A 21127-nucleotide genomic window follows, 5' to 3' on the forward strand; every position below is an offset into this window, starting at 1 on the left:
CTTGGAGACCAACCGTGCCCTGGCCCTCAGCTTATTTCTAGACACCTAGGTGTATTGTATGGAGCATCTGCTGCTGTCCAGAGACCTGATAAATGAGGGATAGGAATCTATGCCATTTTTCCCCTTGCCACTGGCAGCTGCCAAAGAGTGAGTGCATACTTCATAAATACAGATATGCTCTCCCAGAGTTACATACAGCTGTCTGTGCCTCCCCTCCACCGCTCTCTTGTCTATTCTCTATTTAAACTCTTCCACAAAATGTGTGTCCTCTGTCGCACTGTGCTCCATAAACTGTTCCTGGGCACATCTTATTTTACAGGCCTGCCCTACATGCATCTGTCACCACGTCTGCACACACAGACACTGTGGCAAAAAAAAGCAAACATGTTTCTGGGATGCATTAATGGGAGTGGTGTGAGCAAGACACGAGAAGTCATTCTTCCGCTCTACTCTGTGCTGATTAGGCTTCAGTTGGAGTATTGTGTCCAGTTCTGGGCACTGCATTTCAAGAAAGATGGGTAGAAATGGGAGAAGGCCCAGAGAAGAGCAACAAAAATGATTAAAGATCTAGAGAACATGACCCGTGAGGGAAGACTGAAAGAATTGGGCTTGTTTAGTTTAGAAAAGAGAAGACTGAGAGGGGACAGGAGAGCAGTTTTCAAACACCCAAAAGGGTGTTAAAAGGAGGAGGGAGAAGAATTGTGCTCCTTGGCCTCTGATGTTAGGACAAGAAGCAATGGGCTTAAATTGCAGCAAGGGAGGTTTAGGTTGGACATTAGGAAAAACTTTCTGACTGTCAGAGTAGTTAAGCTCTGGAATAAATTGCCTAGGGAGGTTGTGGAATCTCCATCGCTGGAGATATTTAAGAGCAGGTTAGATAGACATCTATCAGGGATGATCTAGATAGTGCTGGGTCCTGCCGTGAGGGCAGGTGATGGGACTGGATGACCTTTCGAGGTTCCTTTCAGTTCTAGGATTCTAGGATTCTCTCCTATGCCCATGCTGAATGCTACACCAGAAATAGTTCCTAAAGCATAGGGTGCCCCGGATATACAAATACACCCCTTCTCTTAGCATCTGTGTTGGAAGGTTTATCTCCTCACAGCCTTCTCACCAGCATGAGGCTTCTCTCTGTGTGTAGATTTGCAGCAGGGTTAGAGCCGAGGCCTGCACCCCTGGGCACTGCGACGGGGAGCTGTGTCCGCAGGACAGCACAACGGAGTGTGGACCGGGTCTCAGCTGCAGAGGGATCATTTCGCTGTCAAGAGGCGCAACCAGAACTGCCGAGAAGACCACCAGAGAGCTCAATAGCTTAAACACTCAGCTCCAGCAGACCGTGCAGATGGTAGGTACAAGGAACGAGGTGCTCAAGGTGTCTGCTTGCACAGGTAACAGCAAGGAGGGGCAGATTGCATTACACAGAGAGGGGGCTGGCATGCATGTTTACCTAGGGATGGATTAAATAACTCACCTCAAACCTCTCTGAATTTCCTTGGTGGCTTGGAAATATCAGAAGAACTTTTTAAAAGTTGCCATTTTGTGCTGATATTGGACGTCCCAACTCCCTCTAAGCCAAAGGTCTGAAATTCCCAGGAAACAGCTCTTTTCCAAGGCTGTGTCTACACTGGCCACTTATTCCGGAAAATCAGCCACTTTTCCGGAATAACTTGCCAGCTGTCTACACTGGCCCCTTGAATTTCCGGAAAAGCACTGACGATCTACTGTAAGAAATCAGCCGCTTTTCCAGAAATACTATGCTGCTCCCGTTCGGGCAAAAGTCCTTTTTCCGGAAAACTGTTCCGGAAAAGGGCCAGTGTAGACAGCACAGTAGTGTTTTCCGCAAAAAAGCCCCGATCGCGAAAATGACGATGGGGGCTTTTTTGCAGAAAAGCACGTCTAGATTGGCCATGGACGCTTTTCCGGAAAAGCATCCTGCCAATGTAGACGCGCTTTTTCCGGAAATACTTATAATGGAAAACTGTTCCGTTTTAAGCATTTCCGGAAAAGGCTGCCAGTGTAGACGTAGCCCAAGTGTTCCCAGTGCTCGGGGATAGTCACCCGCCCTAGGTGTGTGAGTTACTCTTGTTCTCACTGTATTTCCAGGGCAGCAGTGCAAGATGGAGAGGGGGTGGAGTATGTAAACGTCTCACCTTTAGATGCTGCTCCGATGCTACCAACGCTCTGCACCATCGTTAGTTAGAACCCTGCATGGATGTATTAACTACGTTTGTGCCTTCCCACCGCCTTTAGTCTGAGAGTACTTTGCACATGCCAAGGGCAGAATTTTCCTAAAGGACTAGTGTGTTAGGAGGCCAAATCTCATAGACAATCGGCTTTGAAAATCCCATCCTAAATCTTTATCCCTCAAGCCTCTCCTCCAATCCGCTGAAAATGGGGCCACCGAGGCCCAGAGCGGTGGAAGCATTTGCCCAAGGTCACCCAGGGAGTTAGAGGCAGAGACCAGGCAGGGCAGGTGAACTTTCTAGGATGTCTTGTGCCACATACAAACTGACCTGACGGGGGGCACTGTTGTTGGCAGATCAGGGCAGCAGAGACAGCTGCCAACCAAATCCAAAGCAATGCCCGACGTGTCGGGGACCAAGTGAGCGTAACCAGGACCCAGATAGAAGGAGACGTCCAACGCATCCAACAATTCATCCAGCAAGTCCGCAACTTCCTGTCAGGTAAATCTTACAGTCTTCAGGCATGTGAGGGCAGGACCCTGAGGGGAAAGCTCTACAGGACTCCTGAACTGAGCCCAGAGCATGCCCACGCTTGGCCCTTTGTGGCTGGAAATCGTCATCCACCAGAACAAAGCAGAGTGAGAACAGGCAAGGGAGTCACTCCTCCAACCTGACTTACACCTATTCACTGGGACAGGAGCCTTGTTTGCTGGCTACGCTGGATGTACCAGCTCTGAGTCCAGTTAAGGAAGCTGTTGAAAATCAGGCCTTGTATTCTCCATCTTTAAATCTCATGAGAGGAATTCTCATTGGTATGGAGAAATGGAATCCTGGCAAAAGAGTTAGGTAATCGCTAGTCTGCTGAGGCCCCCTCTGGCTCTAGCTCCGTAGCTGTGTTTTCGGAAGAGCAGGGGAAGTAACGACAGCAGTATGAAACCCAGGGGTTTGTCCCCTGGTACAAACATTTGCTTTGGGTTTGATCCATTCACACTGAACATCTTCAAGGTTTGTTTTGTATTCAGAGCTTCAATGAAGCCCAAAACAGAGTTAAAATTTGTTTCACCTGATCCGTGTGACAAGGAAACAATGAATTGGCCTCAGATTTGCTGGGAAAAAACAGCCCAGGAGCTTTCAGAACATTTGCAATTAAATATGGGAATTGCATAACGAGTTTCAGTGGGACCTGAGAACAAGCATCGGGCCTTTGTGTGAACAGTTTTCTTAGTACTAAGAATCCCTTACAACTCCCAATGCCATCCTTGCATCAGTTCACACTGCCAGATGTGGTTAATATTCTTAGTCTAACACTGTTAAACCGATATTGCCTTTTTGAAAGGGAGAGCTGCTTTTGCTATGTCTAAGCGTGTTAATGTGACTAATGCACTGTGAGTCCCAAACAGCAGACTTGCATGCAAAAATGTTCTAACTTTGATATAAATTGAATGCAGTCAGCGCTTGTATTTGACTGTTTCACACACAACTACATTAACTACTGGTGTAAACCTGGTGACCTCCATAAAGTTATACCAGGGACAGATTTACTCCATTGCCTCATCTGTGACATTATCATAAGTGGCTGTGGAGAAGTCAGAAATAATTAGACTTTGGCCTTCAGTGCTGCAGCCCGTAATGAGAAATCTGGCCCTGCTTCCTGCCTCTGTTCAGGAATCATTCTCCTTTCCCAAAGCAGAGAAAACAGCGAAAAACAAATCAGCTGAATTTAGCCCAAGTGAAAAGTGCTGGATTGATAGCTAGCTGCCATGGCCAATGTTTCTTTTAATCTTTTCCATTGAAATATGGATTTTTTTCCATCCATGTGCAGAATAAATTTTATGTGAACCGAGGCATGTGCAGATGTGCACCCCCAGTAGACACAAAACCTGGCTGTGGGTGCTTTGCTAATCAGCTGGGTGGCGTTTGAATCTCTCCTGAGTGGCCGCACAAGCGCACAGCTTACAGGGAACACTGCCTGGGCACCAAGCACTCCATCTCCAGGGTAGGGACAGTACGGTGGCAGCAGGAAGAGACTTCTTCACATGTCTGCCACTGCCATTGTACCTCTATCCTAGCGTCTATCCTAGCATCTGGGGCTATGTCTAGACTGCAAGCCTCTTTCGAAAAAGAGCGTCTAGACTACAACTAGTACTTTCGAAAAAGCAAGCCGCTTTTTCAAACGAGAGTACCCAGGCAGTTTGCATTACATAGCGCCTTTCAAAAAAGCACAGTTTGCATTACATAGCGCCTTTTTTTGAAAGAACACTTTTGAAAAAAGGCGTTCTTCCTCGTAAAACGAGATTTTCCGCAGTCGAAAAAACTGCTGTGTTCTTTCGATGTACTTTCGAAAGAACACAGCAGCAGTCTAGACGCAGGGGAACTTTTTTTTTTCTGAAAAAAGGCCACTTAGTTTGAAAAAACCCTGTAGTCTAGATGCACCCTGGAAGCCGAACACATTCTCCTTCGTCTTGATGCCAAGACAGCCTTTGAGAGCCCTCTGTTAGCACCAGCTGTGATGATGGCTTTTGCACAGCAGTCCGATCTAGGCCAGCTCTCCAGCAGCACTTGCTGAGCTGAAATAAACTCCAGCAAATCTTCTATGGTGCTGATTATTAACTGGGTTAAAGAATGTATCGTGCCCTACTAGCCATGGGATGACCTATAATTCATAAGCAGATTTTAATAACGGATCAACCTCGTGAGCATGAGCTGAATAAGAAAAGCAGGTCACTCAGCACAGTCTGGTATTACAGAGATGACCAAGCCCTAGCTAATCACCAACCTAACGTCCTCTGGGCTGTGCACGTCTCTTCTCTCCCAGATCTGTTACCGTCAGTGGTGACCTAGGAGAAGGCTTGCACTGGATATGCCACTGAGTCTGTTGCTCCCCATTGAGCTTCATAGCTTTCTTTGTCGAATCATAGCATCATAGAATCCGAGTGCTGAAAGAGACCCCAGGAGGTCATCAAGTCCAGCCCCCTGCCCAAGGCAGGACCAATCCCAACTAAATCAACCTGGCCAGGGCTTGTCAAACTGAGACTTAAAAACCTCTAGGGATGGAGATTCTACCCCCTCCCTAGGGAACCCATCCCAGTGCTTCTCCATATCAAAGGTACTGTCTCAGCACCCTGGCTGGAAGCTTGGTTGAAGTGTTTTGCAGTGTCCTCAATAAATCGAAACCACTTGTTAGTTTCTTCCAGGTGACGGGGTTAGTGTATGCCTGGGGTTAGCTGGCGGGGCTCCCTGCGCTGGCTTGTGCAAAGCTGAATCTGGCCTATCCTCCTTTGCTCAGAGGGCTCAATTGTCAAAGAATCACTTCTGGATTTTTTCACACTGCTGACCCCTGTCTGCCTGGTAGGATCCACAAAGAGGGAGATATAGCTGGGACACACAGAATGTCTTATCTGGGGAGCAGGTGACTCTAGCAGAATGCAGCCTAGGGGCCCACCGGAGGGAGTGTAAAATGGGGAATATGCTAAAAGACTAAGCGAGTGGTAATCTGGCTAGAGGAATGGGCACAGGGCTGGGAATTCGTAACCCCTCCACCTGGCATTTACAGTCCCCTGCTGCATGGTCGACCCCCAGGATTTCTGGCTCTCGCACTGTGCTGCCAGGCCACTGCACCATGCCGCCCGTGCACTGTTCTCGCCTCTCCTCCCGACATCTTTGCTTGTAAACTCTCTAGACCCATCCACCAACCCGGCCACCATCCAGGAGGTCAGCGACTACGTGCTCTCGCTCAGCCTCCCCACGGACACGGCCGCAGTGCTGAGGAAAATGACGGAGATCCGAGACCTGGCGGTTCAGCTGCAGTGTCCTGAGAGCATACTCACCCAGACGGCCGGGGATATTGCGAAGGCCAAGGCGCTTCAGCAAGAGGCTGAGCAGGCCAGGTAAGCGGGGCTTTACGCTAATGGGGTGAGAGTCTGTGGACCTGCTCCAAAGTCCACTGCAATTGCAGGATTCACGTTCCTCAGTGAGTGATGAAAGCCCCTGCTGAAGAGGCACACTTCCATTTCAGTCCTGCTGCTTGTTCTCTCTGGGGCCATTCAGCAACTCCTACCCCCAGGTACTCCTGCTTTGTGCCTGGGTGGGAGAGTGCCAGCACGGTTGGATAGCTGACTACTGGCCAGATCCTAAGCTAGTGTAAATCTGCCGGGACTTCAGTGGAGCAGTGCTGGTTTATACCCACCGAGTCTAGCCCCACAGCTTTTGTGTCCGTGCGGTGCCAGAGAAATGGGTCTCCAGTCTTGACTGGTGCCTCTAGTGGAGATCACAATGCAAACAATAAACCCCGCTGGTATTAACAATGCTCTGACATCCCTTTGTTGTAAATACTGGGGTGGAGAGATCTTTCCCTGGCTGATGGGAACCGTTTTTGCTTCTTTTCGGCTCCTTTCATGAGAGATAATAGAACTGAACATCTATTTCCAGGGAGTCAGTAATGGGGCCTCCATTAGAATGACACAGTTACTGAGGGGGAGGGCTAGAGGATTCAACGGAGTAATCGTTATCCTGATGAAAGTTGGGAGGCTTCCTCTACAGTCCCGTTAAAAAAAAAAAATCAGAGTGTCCTTGTAGAGCTGAAACGGGTTTCTCTCATGATGACTCCATTGCATGCAACATTCTAGAGAGATGGTGAATGGGATCAGAGTGTAAACCCCCTGAGCGCATCTGACACCATGTGAGAGTGGTAACTTTTGGAGAATCTGGCTTGGTGTGCTGATATTGTAGGGGAAAGTAAAAAGTCTGACTTCAGGCTGGCTGACTTAAAGCTTTAAGCAACTAAATGGGCACTTTCTTTCCCCTTAAATCATTTTTTTCTTCACTTTACCAATTATTAGAAAGAGTGGTGCTTCTAAAGGGGGCTATTCCCATCTTGTCTCCTCTTCCCAGTGCTAGGAAATACAGCGCCGCTTCTCTTCTGGGAAGGCAGCATGGTCCAGTTGTCAGAGCACAGTAACTTCAGAACTTCTGGCTTCTATTACAAGCTTTTTATAGCATCTCCTTACAAGATGTACTACGTGTCCATCTTATTTCCCCTCTACTGTCCTTTGGCTTTTAAGCCACAAAAAAGTAATTATAAAAATAATAAACATAATAAAATTATTATAAACTTAGATTAGATAGATAGATAGATAGATAGATAGATAGATAGATATAAAACAACAAGTATAAAAATGAAAAAGTTTTGATTTCCTTCCGATTCCCTATTGCATTTCCCCAGGAACCGAGCCAACGCTGTTGAGGGCGATGTGGAAGAAGTGGTGGACAACTTGAGACAAGCAAACACAGTGCTCTTGGAAGCCCAGGATCTTCTGAGTGGCTCCAGCTCTTCCCTTAGGCTCCTCCAACTTCGCATTGATGAGGTGAGTGGTGCATGCGGCGTTCCTAGCATTGTAACGCTGCCCGGCCTTCACGCTGCTCCTCGGAATGCTTGTGGAACTCACTGCAAAACTTCTCACCATTGAAGGCAGGTTATTAATCACATCCTTCACCCTCTCCTGCTTTCATCCTGTCCCGCTGACACAATGATGCCCCCCTAGTGTGTCAGAGAAGCTGGATCCTAGCAAAATTGGCTTGCTGTAAAAGTTGGACTGTTTTTCTCTTTGTGTTCAACTTGTGCCCTACCCCAGTGGTTTTCAAAGTACGTGTCGTGACCCAGTACAGGGTCGTAGAGTGCCAGGTACTAGGTTGCCTTACTGTAGAGTGACCAGGTGATTAGTGGGAATTGCCAGTCTTGGCACCACGGACCACACTGCACCCCAGAAGTGGCCAGCAACGGATCCAGCTCCTAGGTGGGGGTAACAGGTCTTCACACACTGCCCTCCCCCTGAGCACTGACTCCATACTCCCATTGGCTGATTCCCAGCCAAAGGGAGCTGGGGAAGATGGTGCCTGTGTGTAAGAGCAGTGTGGAGAGCTGTCTGTGCACCCCTGCCAAGGACTCAAACCTGGCACTGGCTGCTTCCGGGGCACAGCGTGGTCTGAGGTACCAGGATAGGCGGGAAGCAGCCTTAGAATCCCCACGGCTCTGCTGACTATGAGTCGCTGGAGGTAAGTCCATGCCCAACTTGGCACCCAAATCCCCTGCCCTAGCCCCGAGCTCCCTCCTGCACCCCAAGCCCTTCATTCTCAGCCCGGAGCCGCACTCTAGTTAAAAGAAATAATTATGTTAGGTCAAGGGATCAGCAGTTTTCTTCAACTGGGTTGTGAGAAAAACAGTTTGAAGCCCACCAAGTTTGCGTGTGCCCCTTGTCACTCTTGCTGTGACGCACAGGTGTGAGCTCTGTGACGGTCTTTGTTCTGCTGCGTGGAATAGTGCCTCTCATGGTGGAACCCTGCCTAGGGGCTGTACTCCTTACTGAGTCTGTATTACAGACCTATGATAAATCATACCAGCGCCTGTGAGGAGGATAGAGTGTCAGTTATTTTCTCGGACGAGTTTTTCTTTAAAATACCAAACACCTTTGGCTTTTAGATCCAGTCTGTCCTTGGTCCAATGGAGAAGAGTATGAGAGGCATAACTGATCAGCTGGACAACTTCACCGAGAGACTCAGCCAGTTGCGGCACCAGGCTGAACAGAACCGGTTGCAGGCGACAGAGGCTCAGCAGAGAGCACAGGAAGCCAGTGTGCAAGCATGGAGCACTCAGCAGGTACAAGGGAGGGCTGGTAGGAGCCTAAGAATGACTCTGACCCATAATCCTTCACTCACTTCTTGTGCTCAGGCAGGTGAAAAGCCACATGAGTGCAGAACGTGTTTGAATGGGGCCGGGAAAGTGAATTACTCTGTTTCTGGGAACATAGAATTATCAGAATGGCTCAGACCTATGGTCCAGCTAGTCTGTTTAGCTCTGCCAATAGCTTAGAGGAAGGTGTAAAAACCTTCCAGGAGCAGATGTAGAATAATCTGCCCCACACGAGGTCCCCTCCTAGTCTAACAATTAGCTTGACTTAAGTCCTGAAGCATGAGGTTTTAATATCCCTGCCAAAAATTGTTAGCATTAACTATTATTACTCTCCCTATTTTTCAAAAACGGTGAGTAGTCCTCTGGCACCTTGAAGAACAAAAAAATATATATAGTGTTATGAGTGCAAGCTTATCTGAGGAAGTGTGTTTTGCCCACAGAAGCTCATGATACTCTCTCTCTCTTTCTCTCGCTCTCTATCTCCATACACCCCATCCATCTATCTATCTATCTATCTATCTATCTATCTATCTATCTATCTATCTATCTATCTATCTATCTATCTATCTATCTATCTATCTATCTATCTATCTATCTATCTATCTATCTATCTATCTATCTATCTATCTATCTATCTATCTATCTATCTATCTCTAAGATGCCATAGGACTACTCATTTTTTTGAAGTTACAGACTAACACGGCTACCCCTCTGAGATTTTTCTGCATATTCTTGTTATCCATAGACATGTCTGATCCCTTTTTTATTCTAGCTAAGTCCTTAGCGTCAGTGGTTTCTCAAGGCAGTGTGCTCCACCACTTAATTACACATGTGAGAAGGAATTTTCTTTTATCGGTTTTAAATTTCTCACTTCTCAGTTGCAGTGAATGTTTCCTTCTTGGTGCAATGAAATAGAGAGAACTCTTTCTCTCTCTCTCCTCTAAAGCACTCATTATTTGCTATGCTATTATCATGTCCTTTCTATATTGGCATCTTTTTAACCTCTCTGAGAATTTGCCTTGATTATTCTTATTGCTCTTTGAACACTTATTTCTGCAACATTCTTTTTGAGATGGGGTGACCAGTACTTTACATTATTCCAGATGATGCTGAAATACTGGCTCCTATAAAGGCATTGGAAGCCAGTATGTAAAATTATTATGGTCTTTAATCGACAATCATTTTAGAGAGTTTGTCTGTTTGTTTGATCAAGAACTCCTAAACAGTAAGAGCTAGGACCAGCAAATTCAGCATACAGCTTCTTCTTATAACTTAAAGCAATGTAAGGGTTTGGTTGTGCCAGGAGAACAGGATGTGCCTGGAATGGGATTACTTTTCATAAAACCAAACAGAAATGAGACAAAATCTCTAAAGCAAGTACAGTCCTCAACACTGACACAACTGAGCGAATGTTGAAAGAGACTGAACCAAGATGAGCCAGAAAAATAGAATGAACTTGCAATAGGATTGCTTCTCAATAAACCTTACAGAAAAGAGCTAAAATGGAGAAATTTGGAGTAGTGCTCTCTTTTGGCACAGCTAAATCAATGCGTAAGGTTTGAAAACTAGAAGACAATGTTATTGGGAATCAAACTGACTATAGCCCTTTTTAGGTAAAACATAGCAAATGATGAGTTTATAGGGCTGAAGAAACAAAATACACTTGATGGAACTCCCAAATTACAAACCTGGGCAATGCTGGGTAAATCTGTAGAGCCCTGTGTGGACACAAAATTTGTGGCCTCACCTGTATCCACAAAAATGAGCTGTGGATATCCGCATTGACATACACGGATATGGACACCTGTGGATATAAAGCAGACGTCTGCAAATTTGTGGGATTCTAGATACAAAATTTGATATCCGCATCCACATCCACACATACAGATACCTGTGGATATAAAAGTGGAAGTCCATGGATTTGCAGGGCTCTATAAATCTGCTAATATCTCTATAATGGCAATAACGGCCATTTATAACACAAAGCCGCAATAGATTGTCTAGAATTCATTTATCGATTGAACCTCATTTATTTGCTTGAGTTCATCCTGACAGCTCGTTCCCTTTCCCACAGGGATTTGAACAAGTAAAGCAAAAATACAGTGAGCTGAAGAGGCGGCTGGGACAGAGTTCAATACCAGGAGCACACGGCAACAGGATCAAAAGTATTGACATGGAGGCAAAAGCGCTCTTTGAAGAAACCGGAGCGATGATGCTCAGGATGGAAAGTAAGTGAATTTGTGCAGCTGTTGTCAGAGCCTAGTGGCAAATGGAGAAGAGAGAAATGGAAGCAGAAGTGAGGCTTTTTATTCTTAATACACAGAGGGAGTGGATACATAGCCGAACTCTGTCGACAGTAGGTTCCTCATCCCCTTTCTTTCAACTCGGTGTAGCTACATTGATCCAAAACCATAGTGCAGATGTAAGAAGGCGCTTGGTAATCCGCAAGGTGAATCACCCCTAACTAAACCCTGCTTGGCCCCAAAAATGTAATGTAATTAGTCATGTACACAGTCCCCTAATCTTGCCAAGCTCTGATTTGAGCAAGTCTGCGTGTAGAGACAAGAAATCTCCTGCTAAGTAAAGAACTTGCGAGTACAAATGTGTTAGGCACAGAAACCTAAACAACTGGCCACACTGAGCCCTGAATACAAAGGATTCAGCTTTGTGGTTTTCACGACAAAGGGACTGATTAACGGCCCCACCCTTGTCACTTCTCTTCTCATTTTGCTCTGCTCCAGTGGCGGCTTCTGCTGCTGCTAGATAATGTTTCAGTGCAGCATCATGGGGGCGAGGAATAGAAATCTCAAGCCAGATTCATCCCCGGCCTCACCAGGACAACTTTGGGCCCTGCTGTCACTTCACCCACCACGCCAGTAGCGTGGACATTTTGGGAGCGTTGCAGCTGGAGAGCAAAAGCCAACACTCCGACGCCTCTGTGCCACTCAAAACCCGACAGACCTTCTGTCTGTGCCTCTGTTTCACCTCTGCTATGCTGATGCTCCATGCATGCATTTCCAGTTCAAGCTCCCCAGAGCCTCATTCCGCGTGCTTTGGGTGCCAGCCAGGGGGCAGTTTTAGTGCCCTGGCTATGAGGCTTCAACCATTCAAGAATGGCCCTGAGCCCAAGTAGTTACCAGCCGGAGCTTTGGCACCGCCTTCCGTGAGAAAGCAGTGGCTCTTGGGAACACCATTCATCGAAGGTGCCTCTCCGAGGCAGAGACTGGAGAGGGTGCTGCTGCTTATTGTTGGTGCGAGGTGCTTCCTGCTGTGGAACTCAGCAAGGAGTCTTGACGTTGCTAAATAGGCCAGCGTGCAATTTCCTTTCCGACACACGCAGGGCTGGGCTTGTTTCTGCTCCCATTGACGTCAGTGACAGAACTGCCATTGACTTCAATGGTCACTGTCTGGAGCAGCTTCCTTGTGCGGGGCAGGGGGAGGAGGGCGGGTTAAGTGACTGAGATGTTTTGGGGAGTCCCAGACAGCGGAGGGGTGGCTTTCGGATGCACTCACTGACTGGGTTTGGGTGTGTCCTAGGCACAGCTAGTGCGTTTGGCTGTTCCGTTGGATGCTGACCGTGCTCTGCTGACTTACATTGGGGATTTTCAGAGGGGCGATGAATGACTTCGGGCCCCGGTTTTCAAACGATGGGTCTGCACACTGGGTCGCGGGATGTCAGACACTGGGTCACCCGGCTGTAGGTTGATGAGGTGACCAGCAAAGGTGCAAGACAGGCTTCCTCCCTGTCCTGGCACTGCAGACCCCGTTGTGCCACAGAAGCGGCCAGCAGTGGGCCCGGCTCCTAGGCGGGCCTGGTTAAGGCTCCCTGTCCTGCCTCCACCCTGGGCATTGGCTCTGGGGGCCGAAAGCAGCGCGCAGCGCTAATGGTGCACCTCTGCCTAGGAACCAGGCCTGCTGCTGGCCACTTCCAGGGTGCAGTGCCGCCCGCAGTCTCAGGACAGGCAGGAAGCTGCCTTAGCACCCTTGCTGCTCGGCTACCTGGGAGCTGGCAGAGGAAAGCCGAAACCCAAACCCTGAGCAGCGACCCCCCACACCCAGAGCCCCTTTCTATACAACAAACATCCCACCCCAGAGCCTGCTCTGACCCCCACCTCCACCCAGAGCTCCCCCTCACACCCTGAACCCCTCTGCCCTGCCTCCCAGCCTAGAACCTCTTATTATACTCCAAACCCCTCATCCTATCCCTCCCCCCAGAGCCTGCACACTCAGATGGAGCCCTCTCCCCCCCACATACCAACCCCATCCTGTCCCCACCCCATTGCCCTCACTCTAGTCAAAAGATATAGCTCTGTTGGGCATTGACAATTTTCTTCAACTGGGTCATGAGGAAAAAAAGTTTGAAACCCAGGGCCTTAGGGTAGAATGTCATTTTCCTGGACTATCTTGCCCTAACCGCAGCTGCCTCTCTCCTCAGCTATGGAAATGGAAATTCGGGAAAGCAACAATGCATTAATCATCAAGTCAGCCAACCTCGCAGGCCTGGAGGAGAAGGTGAAAAAGATCAGGGATGATATCCACAAAAAAATGTCATACTACATCATCTGCTAATGGACGAGCTGCTGGGGCTCCATTCGTCATGTACTTGCATTTCTCATCTAAAGTTCAGACAATGACGGACAGTATTCAGTCCCCTCTCCTGGCTTGCAGAATTGTCTTGTTCTCAAGATTTTTGCTTTGGCTAATAGAACTGCTGTGCCTTTAGAAAATAGCCATCATGGAGCCAAGAAGAACAAGCTCCCTTAGACAGAATGAATGTTACCTGGCTTGGCTGAAGGCATCTGGGGCATCGGCCACTGTCAGAGGACAGGATACTGGGCTAGATGGACTTTTGTCTGATCCAGTCTGCACGTTCGTATGTTCACCTAGTGTGACACTGGGAAAGCGGGAGATCTCACTCCAATAACTAATAAAATACAAGCCTTTTGAAGGGAGTTATTTCTTGCATGAGGTTTGCAAACCAGATGGGAAGCGTATTCCTTTCAGAACCCAGATTTCATCTTTTGAACAAAAGCCTCAACCCGCAGCTTTGTTTCAGGAATATTGCAATTTTGTCACAGGAGGGGCAGGACGAAGGCCAAGCAAGATTTCAGACCATTCTTAGGAGAGGCTAAAGAGACTGGGACTTTTCAGTTTAGAAAAGAGGAGACTGAGGGGGATATGATAGAGGTCTATAAAATCATGAGTGGAGAGGGCTGATAAAGAAAAGTTATTTATTAGTTCCCATAATAGAAGAACTAGAGGACACCAAATGAAAAATGGGTAGCAGGTTTAAAACTAATAAAAGAAGTTCTTCTTCACACAGCGTGTTGTCAACCTGTGGAACTCCTTGCCAGAGGAGCCTGTGAAGGCTAGGACTATAATAGAGTTTAAAGAGAAGCTGGATAAATTCATGGAGGTTAGTTCCATAAAAGGCTATTAGCCAGGGGATAAAATGATGTCCTTGGCCTCTGTTTGTCAGAGGCTGGAGAGGGATGGCAGGAGACAAATCGCTTGATCATTGTCTTCAGTCCACCCTCTCTGGGGCACCTGGTGCTGGCCACTGTTGGCAGACAGGATACTGGGCTAGATGGACCTTTGGTCTGACCCAGTATGGCTGTTCTTATGTTTTTATGAGTGGATAATGGAGTAAAAATAATAAGAGTCATATTTACACACATGAAAAAGCAGTGGTGCTCCAAGGTGGAGTTAAACACCATCCGGTTTGACTTTGTTACCCCCTGTGTATTTTCAACACAATACATTGCAGGCAGAAGATAGTAGGGAACAACTGTGCATTTGTGGTGGGAATTTGTCTAGGGGGATGTAAGAGATCACTTTCATGTCTAGCCAAGGCTCACTTTACAAAATAAAAGTCAGCTTTATTAAGCACAGGGTTTATTCCACAATTACAAACTCAGAAGCAGGGAATTCAGACCTCTCTTGGATTATCCTCAGACAACAGGGGGTGGTAGCAGGTTCTCTCCTTTCACAGCTTAAAGGAAAACGTCACAGCCAGGACAGGCAATTGACACTGGATTTAAACATGCTGAAGCTTGGAAGGGAGAAGAAATTCTAGGAGAGAGAGGCATAGGCTGTAAAAGCTGTGGGGATGCCCATGACTAAATAAACACCATCTGGCTTTGCATTAAAAGAATTATCCTGTCTTCCGCATTGAACAACTATACAATAGAGACAAAGAAGCAAGATACAGCCTTATGCAATGATACATGTGTCATGTAGATGGAAGGTGCTAGCAGAAGCCTCATGCCCATACACCTCCCTTGTCTAAAACAACTGCTCCCTGTTCTAAGAAGCCAGGTGCTCTTCAAGGTTGTTGCTTTGAAGGATTTCTTAGGAGTGAAAGCGTGCAGCTCTCTGATAAACGGCCACTCTCCTCTGAGAAAAAAGCTCTCCGTCTGCGGCTGCCAGGAATCAGTCTCCTCTCCTCTTGTTTGTGCTATTGCTGTCTGGCTTTGAAGCGCAGAAATGCATGAACCAGCCCTTCTGGAATGGAAGAAAATTCAGTGTCACGGCTGGAATTGTTTGTGGAGACTTCCTCTAGCACACATTCCTTTCACAAACAGCACCAGGGCCATCTTGACCCCGCTGATCTGTACGGCTACATCTAGACTGCAAGCCTCTTTCGAAAAAGCCTCTTTCAAAAAAGAGCGTCTAGACTGCAAGCAGTACTTTTGAAAAAGCAAGCCGCTTTTTCGAAAGAAAGCAGCGAGTGAGTCTGGATGCTCTCTTTCGAAAAAGCCCTGTTTGCATTCAAGAACACCTTTTTTCGAACGAGCACTTTCGAAAAAAGGCGTTCTTCCTCGTGAAATGAGGAGTACCGCCGTCGAAAGAAAAGCCACGTTCTTTCGATTTAATTTCGAAAGAACGTGGCTGTAGTCTAGACGCAGGTGAAGTTTTTCAAAAAAAGGCTACTTTTTTCGAAAAAAACCTGCAGTCTAGACACAGCCTACTTGAGGAAGGATTAATAAGGGATTACTCACAGAATGGGAAGGGACCTCGAGAGGTCATCAAGTCCAGTCCCCTGCCCTCGCGGCCTGGCCAAGCGCCATCTAGAACAGCGGTTGGCAACCTGTGGCCCACAACCCACATGCAGCCCACTGGGGTGCTAGGTGTGGCATGCAAGACATTTTGTTTACCTTCGCCCATGTGCTGGGTTGCCAGATTCTCCTGGTTTCCATCCATGTTGTTTTTTTCCCTACCGGTGTTCCTAAAGTGACAGGCACTTCAAGCCAGGGCATGTGACAGGAGGTGCGTGCGGATTGCACACAAGATTGCGAGTGCCAAAGTGCTGCTCTGGTTCCATTGGCACCCCTTGCAAATTCTAGGGAGGCAAGCGCAGGGAGCAAAACTACTCGATCTCTGGAGACTACCTTGGTTAGGACAATCTTGCAGCCCACTGAGATGAAGGAGGGCCTCTCATGCAGCCTACTCACTAGCCTCAGCTGCCCATTACTGATCTGGACCATCCCTGACAGGTGTCTGCCTAACCTGCTCTTAAAAATCTCCAACGATGTAGATTCCACAGCCTCCCTGGGCAATTTATTCCAGCTGCTATAAATTGACATAGACGCCAATAGGTTGATAACGCCTCCTACTGAGGTGCTTAAAGCCACCTGTAACACTTAGTATTTGTGCAAGTATCATCTGTTCACTCTTGATATAAAAACTGGAACCATAATATAATGTGCGGCTGACTTCTGAACTTGGGAGGAGAGCTGAGCTGACTTACGCTCTCCCTTTTACTTGGGGAACGCTTTCCTTCATGCGCAGTGTCATAGTCACACTTCCTAGTGCTTGCTCACAGCAGAGCAAACATCAGCTTGACTATTCCATGATTCATCTCCTCAGCAGGCAAGAAAGCCATCTCCACACACACGTGGACATTCCTGTATCCCTGGCAAGTGACCACGTTCTAATCCAAAGCAGGGTTCCACAGGCTGCGGGGCCGCATCGTGACTTAGACCTCACCTGGCTGGACCCCAGCTAAGGAGGGGAAAGTCCTCCAAGCCCTTGGCCCAATCAGTCCTTGATGCCTGCTGAGAATGCTCAGATCGGAGCCAGCAAGGGCCAACTGGGCTAGAGGTTTGTGGGAGGTGGACATTTACCTCCTCTGAGTTGACCTAGATTCCCTCCATCGCATTTTAGATAGGCCACCGTGGAGCGGTCATGTGGCAACAGCTGACTGTCACTACTGGCTGAGGAAAGGCTCCTTAGCCAGTTCACAGACCTGTCCGGTTTCCTTTTGCTCTGAGTTAAAGAACTCCCGCTTGTGCATAGTTCAGGATGGCAGGGCTACGTTCTACGTCTCTTCTGCAGGACAGAGCCCTATTCTGATGCAACGGGATGTGAGCAACTCCAGTGGGCATCAGTCAGGCCCCTGTATTAACACAACTGGTCTAAAGAGAAGTTGAAAGATGCTTCAGTGTGTCAGACTCTTGCAGCCACCATGCCGTTCAACCAGGATTACAACTTACTCCAGAAAACTCTTTATGATCCAGACTCTTTTTGCTTCCTCCTGCTAAAGCCTGAGTCATTTTGATCTCGCTGCACTTACCGTAACAGATGCGTTGGCTCAAACGGGTGACCTGCCAATCACATGACCAAGCACACACCAGTTTGCCCAGTACCACGGTGCGAATGGTTACTGGTTTTCACTGGAACGATGACCTCTGATTTGAAGTGACTGGTTGGGTGGGTGGGAAGAGAGAAAATGCAGAAAGTGAAGAGCAACATCCAGGTACGTTCTTCCACGGAGAAGAAATAACTATTTTTAAATATAAATAGTGGGCCAGCTACTCAGCTGGTGTAGCTTGGCTGATTAATGCCAGCTGAGAAGCAGGACCAGTATTTTTAGCAAATGCAACAAACAAACAAACCCCAAACCCATAGGTCCTTCCAAACTATGGAAAAGCACCAGATTGAGGATGATGGAGACGGAAGCTCTCTGGAACATGGTAAGATCTGCCATGTCACCAGTGTGTCTCAACTTGATGTCCAAGGCTGTGCTCCAAGAGAGTGGGAGGAGGTTTGGCTGGCCACAACTATCCAGCCACTTTGCAAATTTTCCTCTGCCCTCCCCACCTTCCCCTCTTTCCCACCCACACCTGGTGCGTGCAACCTAATGCACCCGCCACCTTTCTAGAAAGCCCAGTGCCAGCTGGTTGCAGGAACTGTGCTGTGAAGATAAACCTGTCTCAGGAGTTAGAAGTGACAACGTGGCTACCTACTGGGTTTTGGCAGCTTTTTTAAGTAGCACTGACTCGGAACAGAAGACCGACTTCACTTTCTCGTGCCCACCGCAGGCTGAACTGCACCCGCAAGAAGTTCTAGTTGGAGAGCTCTGATTGACCGGCAGGATCAAGCACTGGTTGATAGGCAGTGACCCATTAACCAAATGATCTAGTGACTTGCTCTGTGCCATCCGGGTGTTTTGGTCAAGCTGGCTGGGAGGCATTTGACACGCTAATGTGGGGATGAGCATCTTCTTGTCTTGACTGGGCGCCTCTTGGCTGCTGACCTCCGGGCTGTTGAGTCTGGATCCTTCTGACACTTGGATGACCGGAAGGTCGGTGTCAGCCCGTGCGTGGCAGTTCATGTGGAGTTTCTTCATGTGGCGCACAACGGCTGCAGCATTGAAGGCTTGCTGAGCGAGAGGAGACATAAAACAACCGTGACCATCTTGCAAGCTCCCTGGATGCTGCAGTGTGAATGGACTAAAGATCTTTCATGGGGAGTTATTACAATTACGTTGCTGCATTGCCCAGATGGGCCACGTTCAACCCTGGCATGAGAACATGCAGAAGAGAATTTCACCCGCCGCCTCTTTGATCAGGCAGCTGGGGAACAGGCTGCTCTTGCTCACAGGCAGGTCAGGGCTGCAAGCGTCTGCTCAAGCATGAACCCAAATTTGGAACAAAGTAACTAAAATGCCACGGAAGAGGCTGTTCTCCTAAACTCGCTGCCACCGGGCAGCAGCGCCGATCTCACAAGAATAGCCAGCGTGGTGGTAAGACGCAGGGAACCTACATTCAATACCCGCAAGCAAAGCGCAGTCTCTGGGTACCTCTGCTCCTCATGAGTAAAAAGGAGCCTATAATCCTCCCTCTTCTCACCCTAGGGTCCAGGTTAGACAGACATCTATCAGGGATGGTGCTTGGTCCTGCCGTGAGGGCAGAGGGCAGGACTTGATATATTGGCATTGGAAAAGGTTCAGAAAAGGGCAACAAAAATGGTTAGGGGTTTGGAACAGGGTCCCATATGAAGAGAGGTTGAAAAGACTTGTACTTAGAAAAGGAGAGACTCTGGGAGGATATGATAGAGGTCTATAACATCATGACTGGTGTGGAAAAAGTGAATAAGGCAAAGTTATTTACTTGTTCCCGTAACACAAGAACTAGGGGTCACCAAATGAAATTAATAGGCAGCAGGCTGAAAACAAACAAAAGGAAGTTTTTCTTTACACAGCGCATGGTTGGCCTGTGGAACTCCTTGCCAGGGGACATTGTGAAGACCAGGACTTTAACAGGGTTCAAGAAAGAACTAGATAAATTCATGGAGGTTAGGTCCATCGATGGCTATTAGCCAGGATGGGTAGGAATGGTGTCCCTAGCCTCTGTCAGAGGCTGGGAATGGGTGACAGGAGAGGGACTGCTTGATGATTCCCTGTTGTATTCACTCCCTCTGGGGCACCTGACATTGGCCACTGTCGGCAGACAGGACACTGGGTTGGATGGACCTTTGGTCTGACCCAGTCTGGCTGCTTTTATGTTGATGACCTCTCGAGGTCCCTTCTGGTTCTATGATTTTAAGCTCTGTGGGATCTTGTGTTTGTATCAATTTCAGCACTATAGAGAGGCTCCACTTTCAGCTGAGACCTCTCGATCCTACCACCGAATAGTAGTTCATAATATAATCAAGTAAAATATCCACACTGATTTCTGGGAGAAGGGGTCCAAGGTTGAGGTGCTCATCCAAGCAGTTTAAGGTGCACTCATGGCTACATGGTAGCCACTGGCATGTGATTTGGAAATGGTTCTAGCTCCCAACAACAAACAACCTACCCTCCATTTGCTCTTTGCAAAGTTTTTCTGGATCTGAGCACTGACAGATGGGTATATATCACGGTGAAGGGCTGTATTTCCATCAATCCTGCAGATGGGGAGACAAGAAACAGGCTCGTAGGCAGATGGCATTTGAGAGGCATTCCGCATTCTGGAGGCAGCTAACGGCTTGGTACAATCAATCAAGAGTAATTAAACCCAAAGGAAAAACAGCAACACAGCATAATACAAACACACACTTCAGAGTTGAAAAAATAGCAGAGTTAGGGAAGTAAATATCCATTTAACGAGTTAACTGGTTAAACAATATAATTGCAATTGTTTAACGGGTTAATGGTGCAGCTGGGATCTGACCAGCCTGTTGTGGGGGAGGAAGCTTGGTTTGGCCAGCCGGGCTGCAGTGGGAGGGAGGGTTCCTCATACCCAGCCCTCCAGGTAACTGGTAAGCAGGGGTTAACCTTTTACATCCCTAACCAGAGGGGGATTGTTTCTCTCTGATCTTGAAGGCAAACTGTGCACAAATAGCCAATTTAATTATCACTTTCTTTCGGCACAAGAGAGAACCAAGACAACATTTCCCATCAGATTGCAAAGAAAACACTAGAGATTAGTAAGACATCACCGTTCCATAGGCTACAGAGAGTATTCTAGGGTTAAATGACGAGGCTGATGAATTCCATTTGCTACCAGGTAGCAATGTTACGATAGTAGGTGACATGTTGCTCTCACCAGGGGTGTCTCAAAGCTTTCTCGCACGTGAACCTCTCGTTTGGATCCTTCTCCAGTAAGTGGCAGATGAAATCCTTGGCTGTTAGTGGGGAAATCAGAGAGACAGGATCAGGTCTTAGCACTTACAAGAAACAATCCTACAGCTGACCCAGCAAACTCTGGCAGGTCCAGCATGCTGCTTACATGTCTAATGTTCCATGTTTAAATCCACACTCTTGTAACATCCTCCCCAAGGTAAAATGGATGTATGCTCAGGGAGATAGCTTGCTTAGGGGAACATATTAACTGAAGATGGGTCAAGCTTTATTGCTAAAATATAGCATTGTCAGAGTGGATCAGACCTGTGGCAACCCCGGTTCAGTCTCCCATCTCTGACCCTGGCCAGACCTAGACGCTTCAGAGCTGGGGTGTGCAATAAGCAGCCCATAGGCTGAATCACCGCTTCCTAC

The 21127-nt window shown here is 47.8% G+C and overlaps 2 protein-coding genes across 10 annotated transcripts in view; one reads left to right on the forward strand and one right to left on the reverse strand.

Annotated features, from left to right (window-relative positions):
- The window catches only part of LAMB3 (laminin subunit beta 3), a 55049-nt gene extending 41233 nt beyond the window's left edge, over nucleotides 1-13816 (forward strand). For all 7 annotated transcript variants that reach the window (XM_025182444.3, XM_075910038.2, XM_075910039.2 and 4 more), the window contains 7 exons: nucleotides 1142-1345; nucleotides 2540-2684; nucleotides 5863-6070; nucleotides 7405-7546; nucleotides 8659-8835; nucleotides 10943-11096; nucleotides 13304-13816. In XM_025182444.3, the coding sequence (XP_025038229.3) occupies nucleotides 1142-1345; nucleotides 2540-2684; nucleotides 5863-6070; nucleotides 7405-7546; nucleotides 8659-8835; nucleotides 10943-11096; nucleotides 13304-13437 (1164 nt within the window). In that variant the 3' untranslated portion in view covers nucleotides 13438-13816. The remainder of the gene's footprint in view (nucleotides 1-1141; nucleotides 1346-2539; nucleotides 2685-5862; nucleotides 6071-7404; nucleotides 7547-8658; nucleotides 8836-10942; nucleotides 11097-13303) is intronic.
- Nucleotides 13817-14726: 910 nt separating this feature from the next.
- CAMK1G (calcium/calmodulin dependent protein kinase IG) overlaps nucleotides 14727-21127 on the reverse strand; it is a 42609-nt gene continuing 36208 nt past the window's right edge. For 2 of the 3 annotated variants that reach the window (XM_006118752.5, XM_006118751.5), the window contains exons 9-13: nucleotides 20679-20757; nucleotides 19950-20037; nucleotides 18117-18532; nucleotides 17444-17572; nucleotides 14727-15372 (exon numbers count right to left, since the gene is read on the reverse strand). In XM_006118752.5, coding sequence (XP_006118814.1) covers nucleotides 17482-17572; nucleotides 18117-18532; nucleotides 19950-20037; nucleotides 20679-20757 — 674 coding nt within the window. In that variant the 3' untranslated portion in view covers nucleotides 14727-15372; nucleotides 17444-17481. Of the gene's footprint in view, nucleotides 17573-18116; nucleotides 18533-19949; nucleotides 20038-20678; nucleotides 20758-21127 lie in introns of all 3 variants that reach the window. The other variant, XM_089773572.1, reaches the window with a different exon arrangement.

Source organism: Pelodiscus sinensis, chromosome 27, assembly GCF_052426305.1.
Source record: "Pelodiscus sinensis isolate ZL-2025 chromosome 27, ASM5242630v1, whole genome shotgun sequence".
Lineage (NCBI taxonomy): Eukaryota > Metazoa > Chordata > Testudines > Trionychidae > Pelodiscus > Pelodiscus sinensis.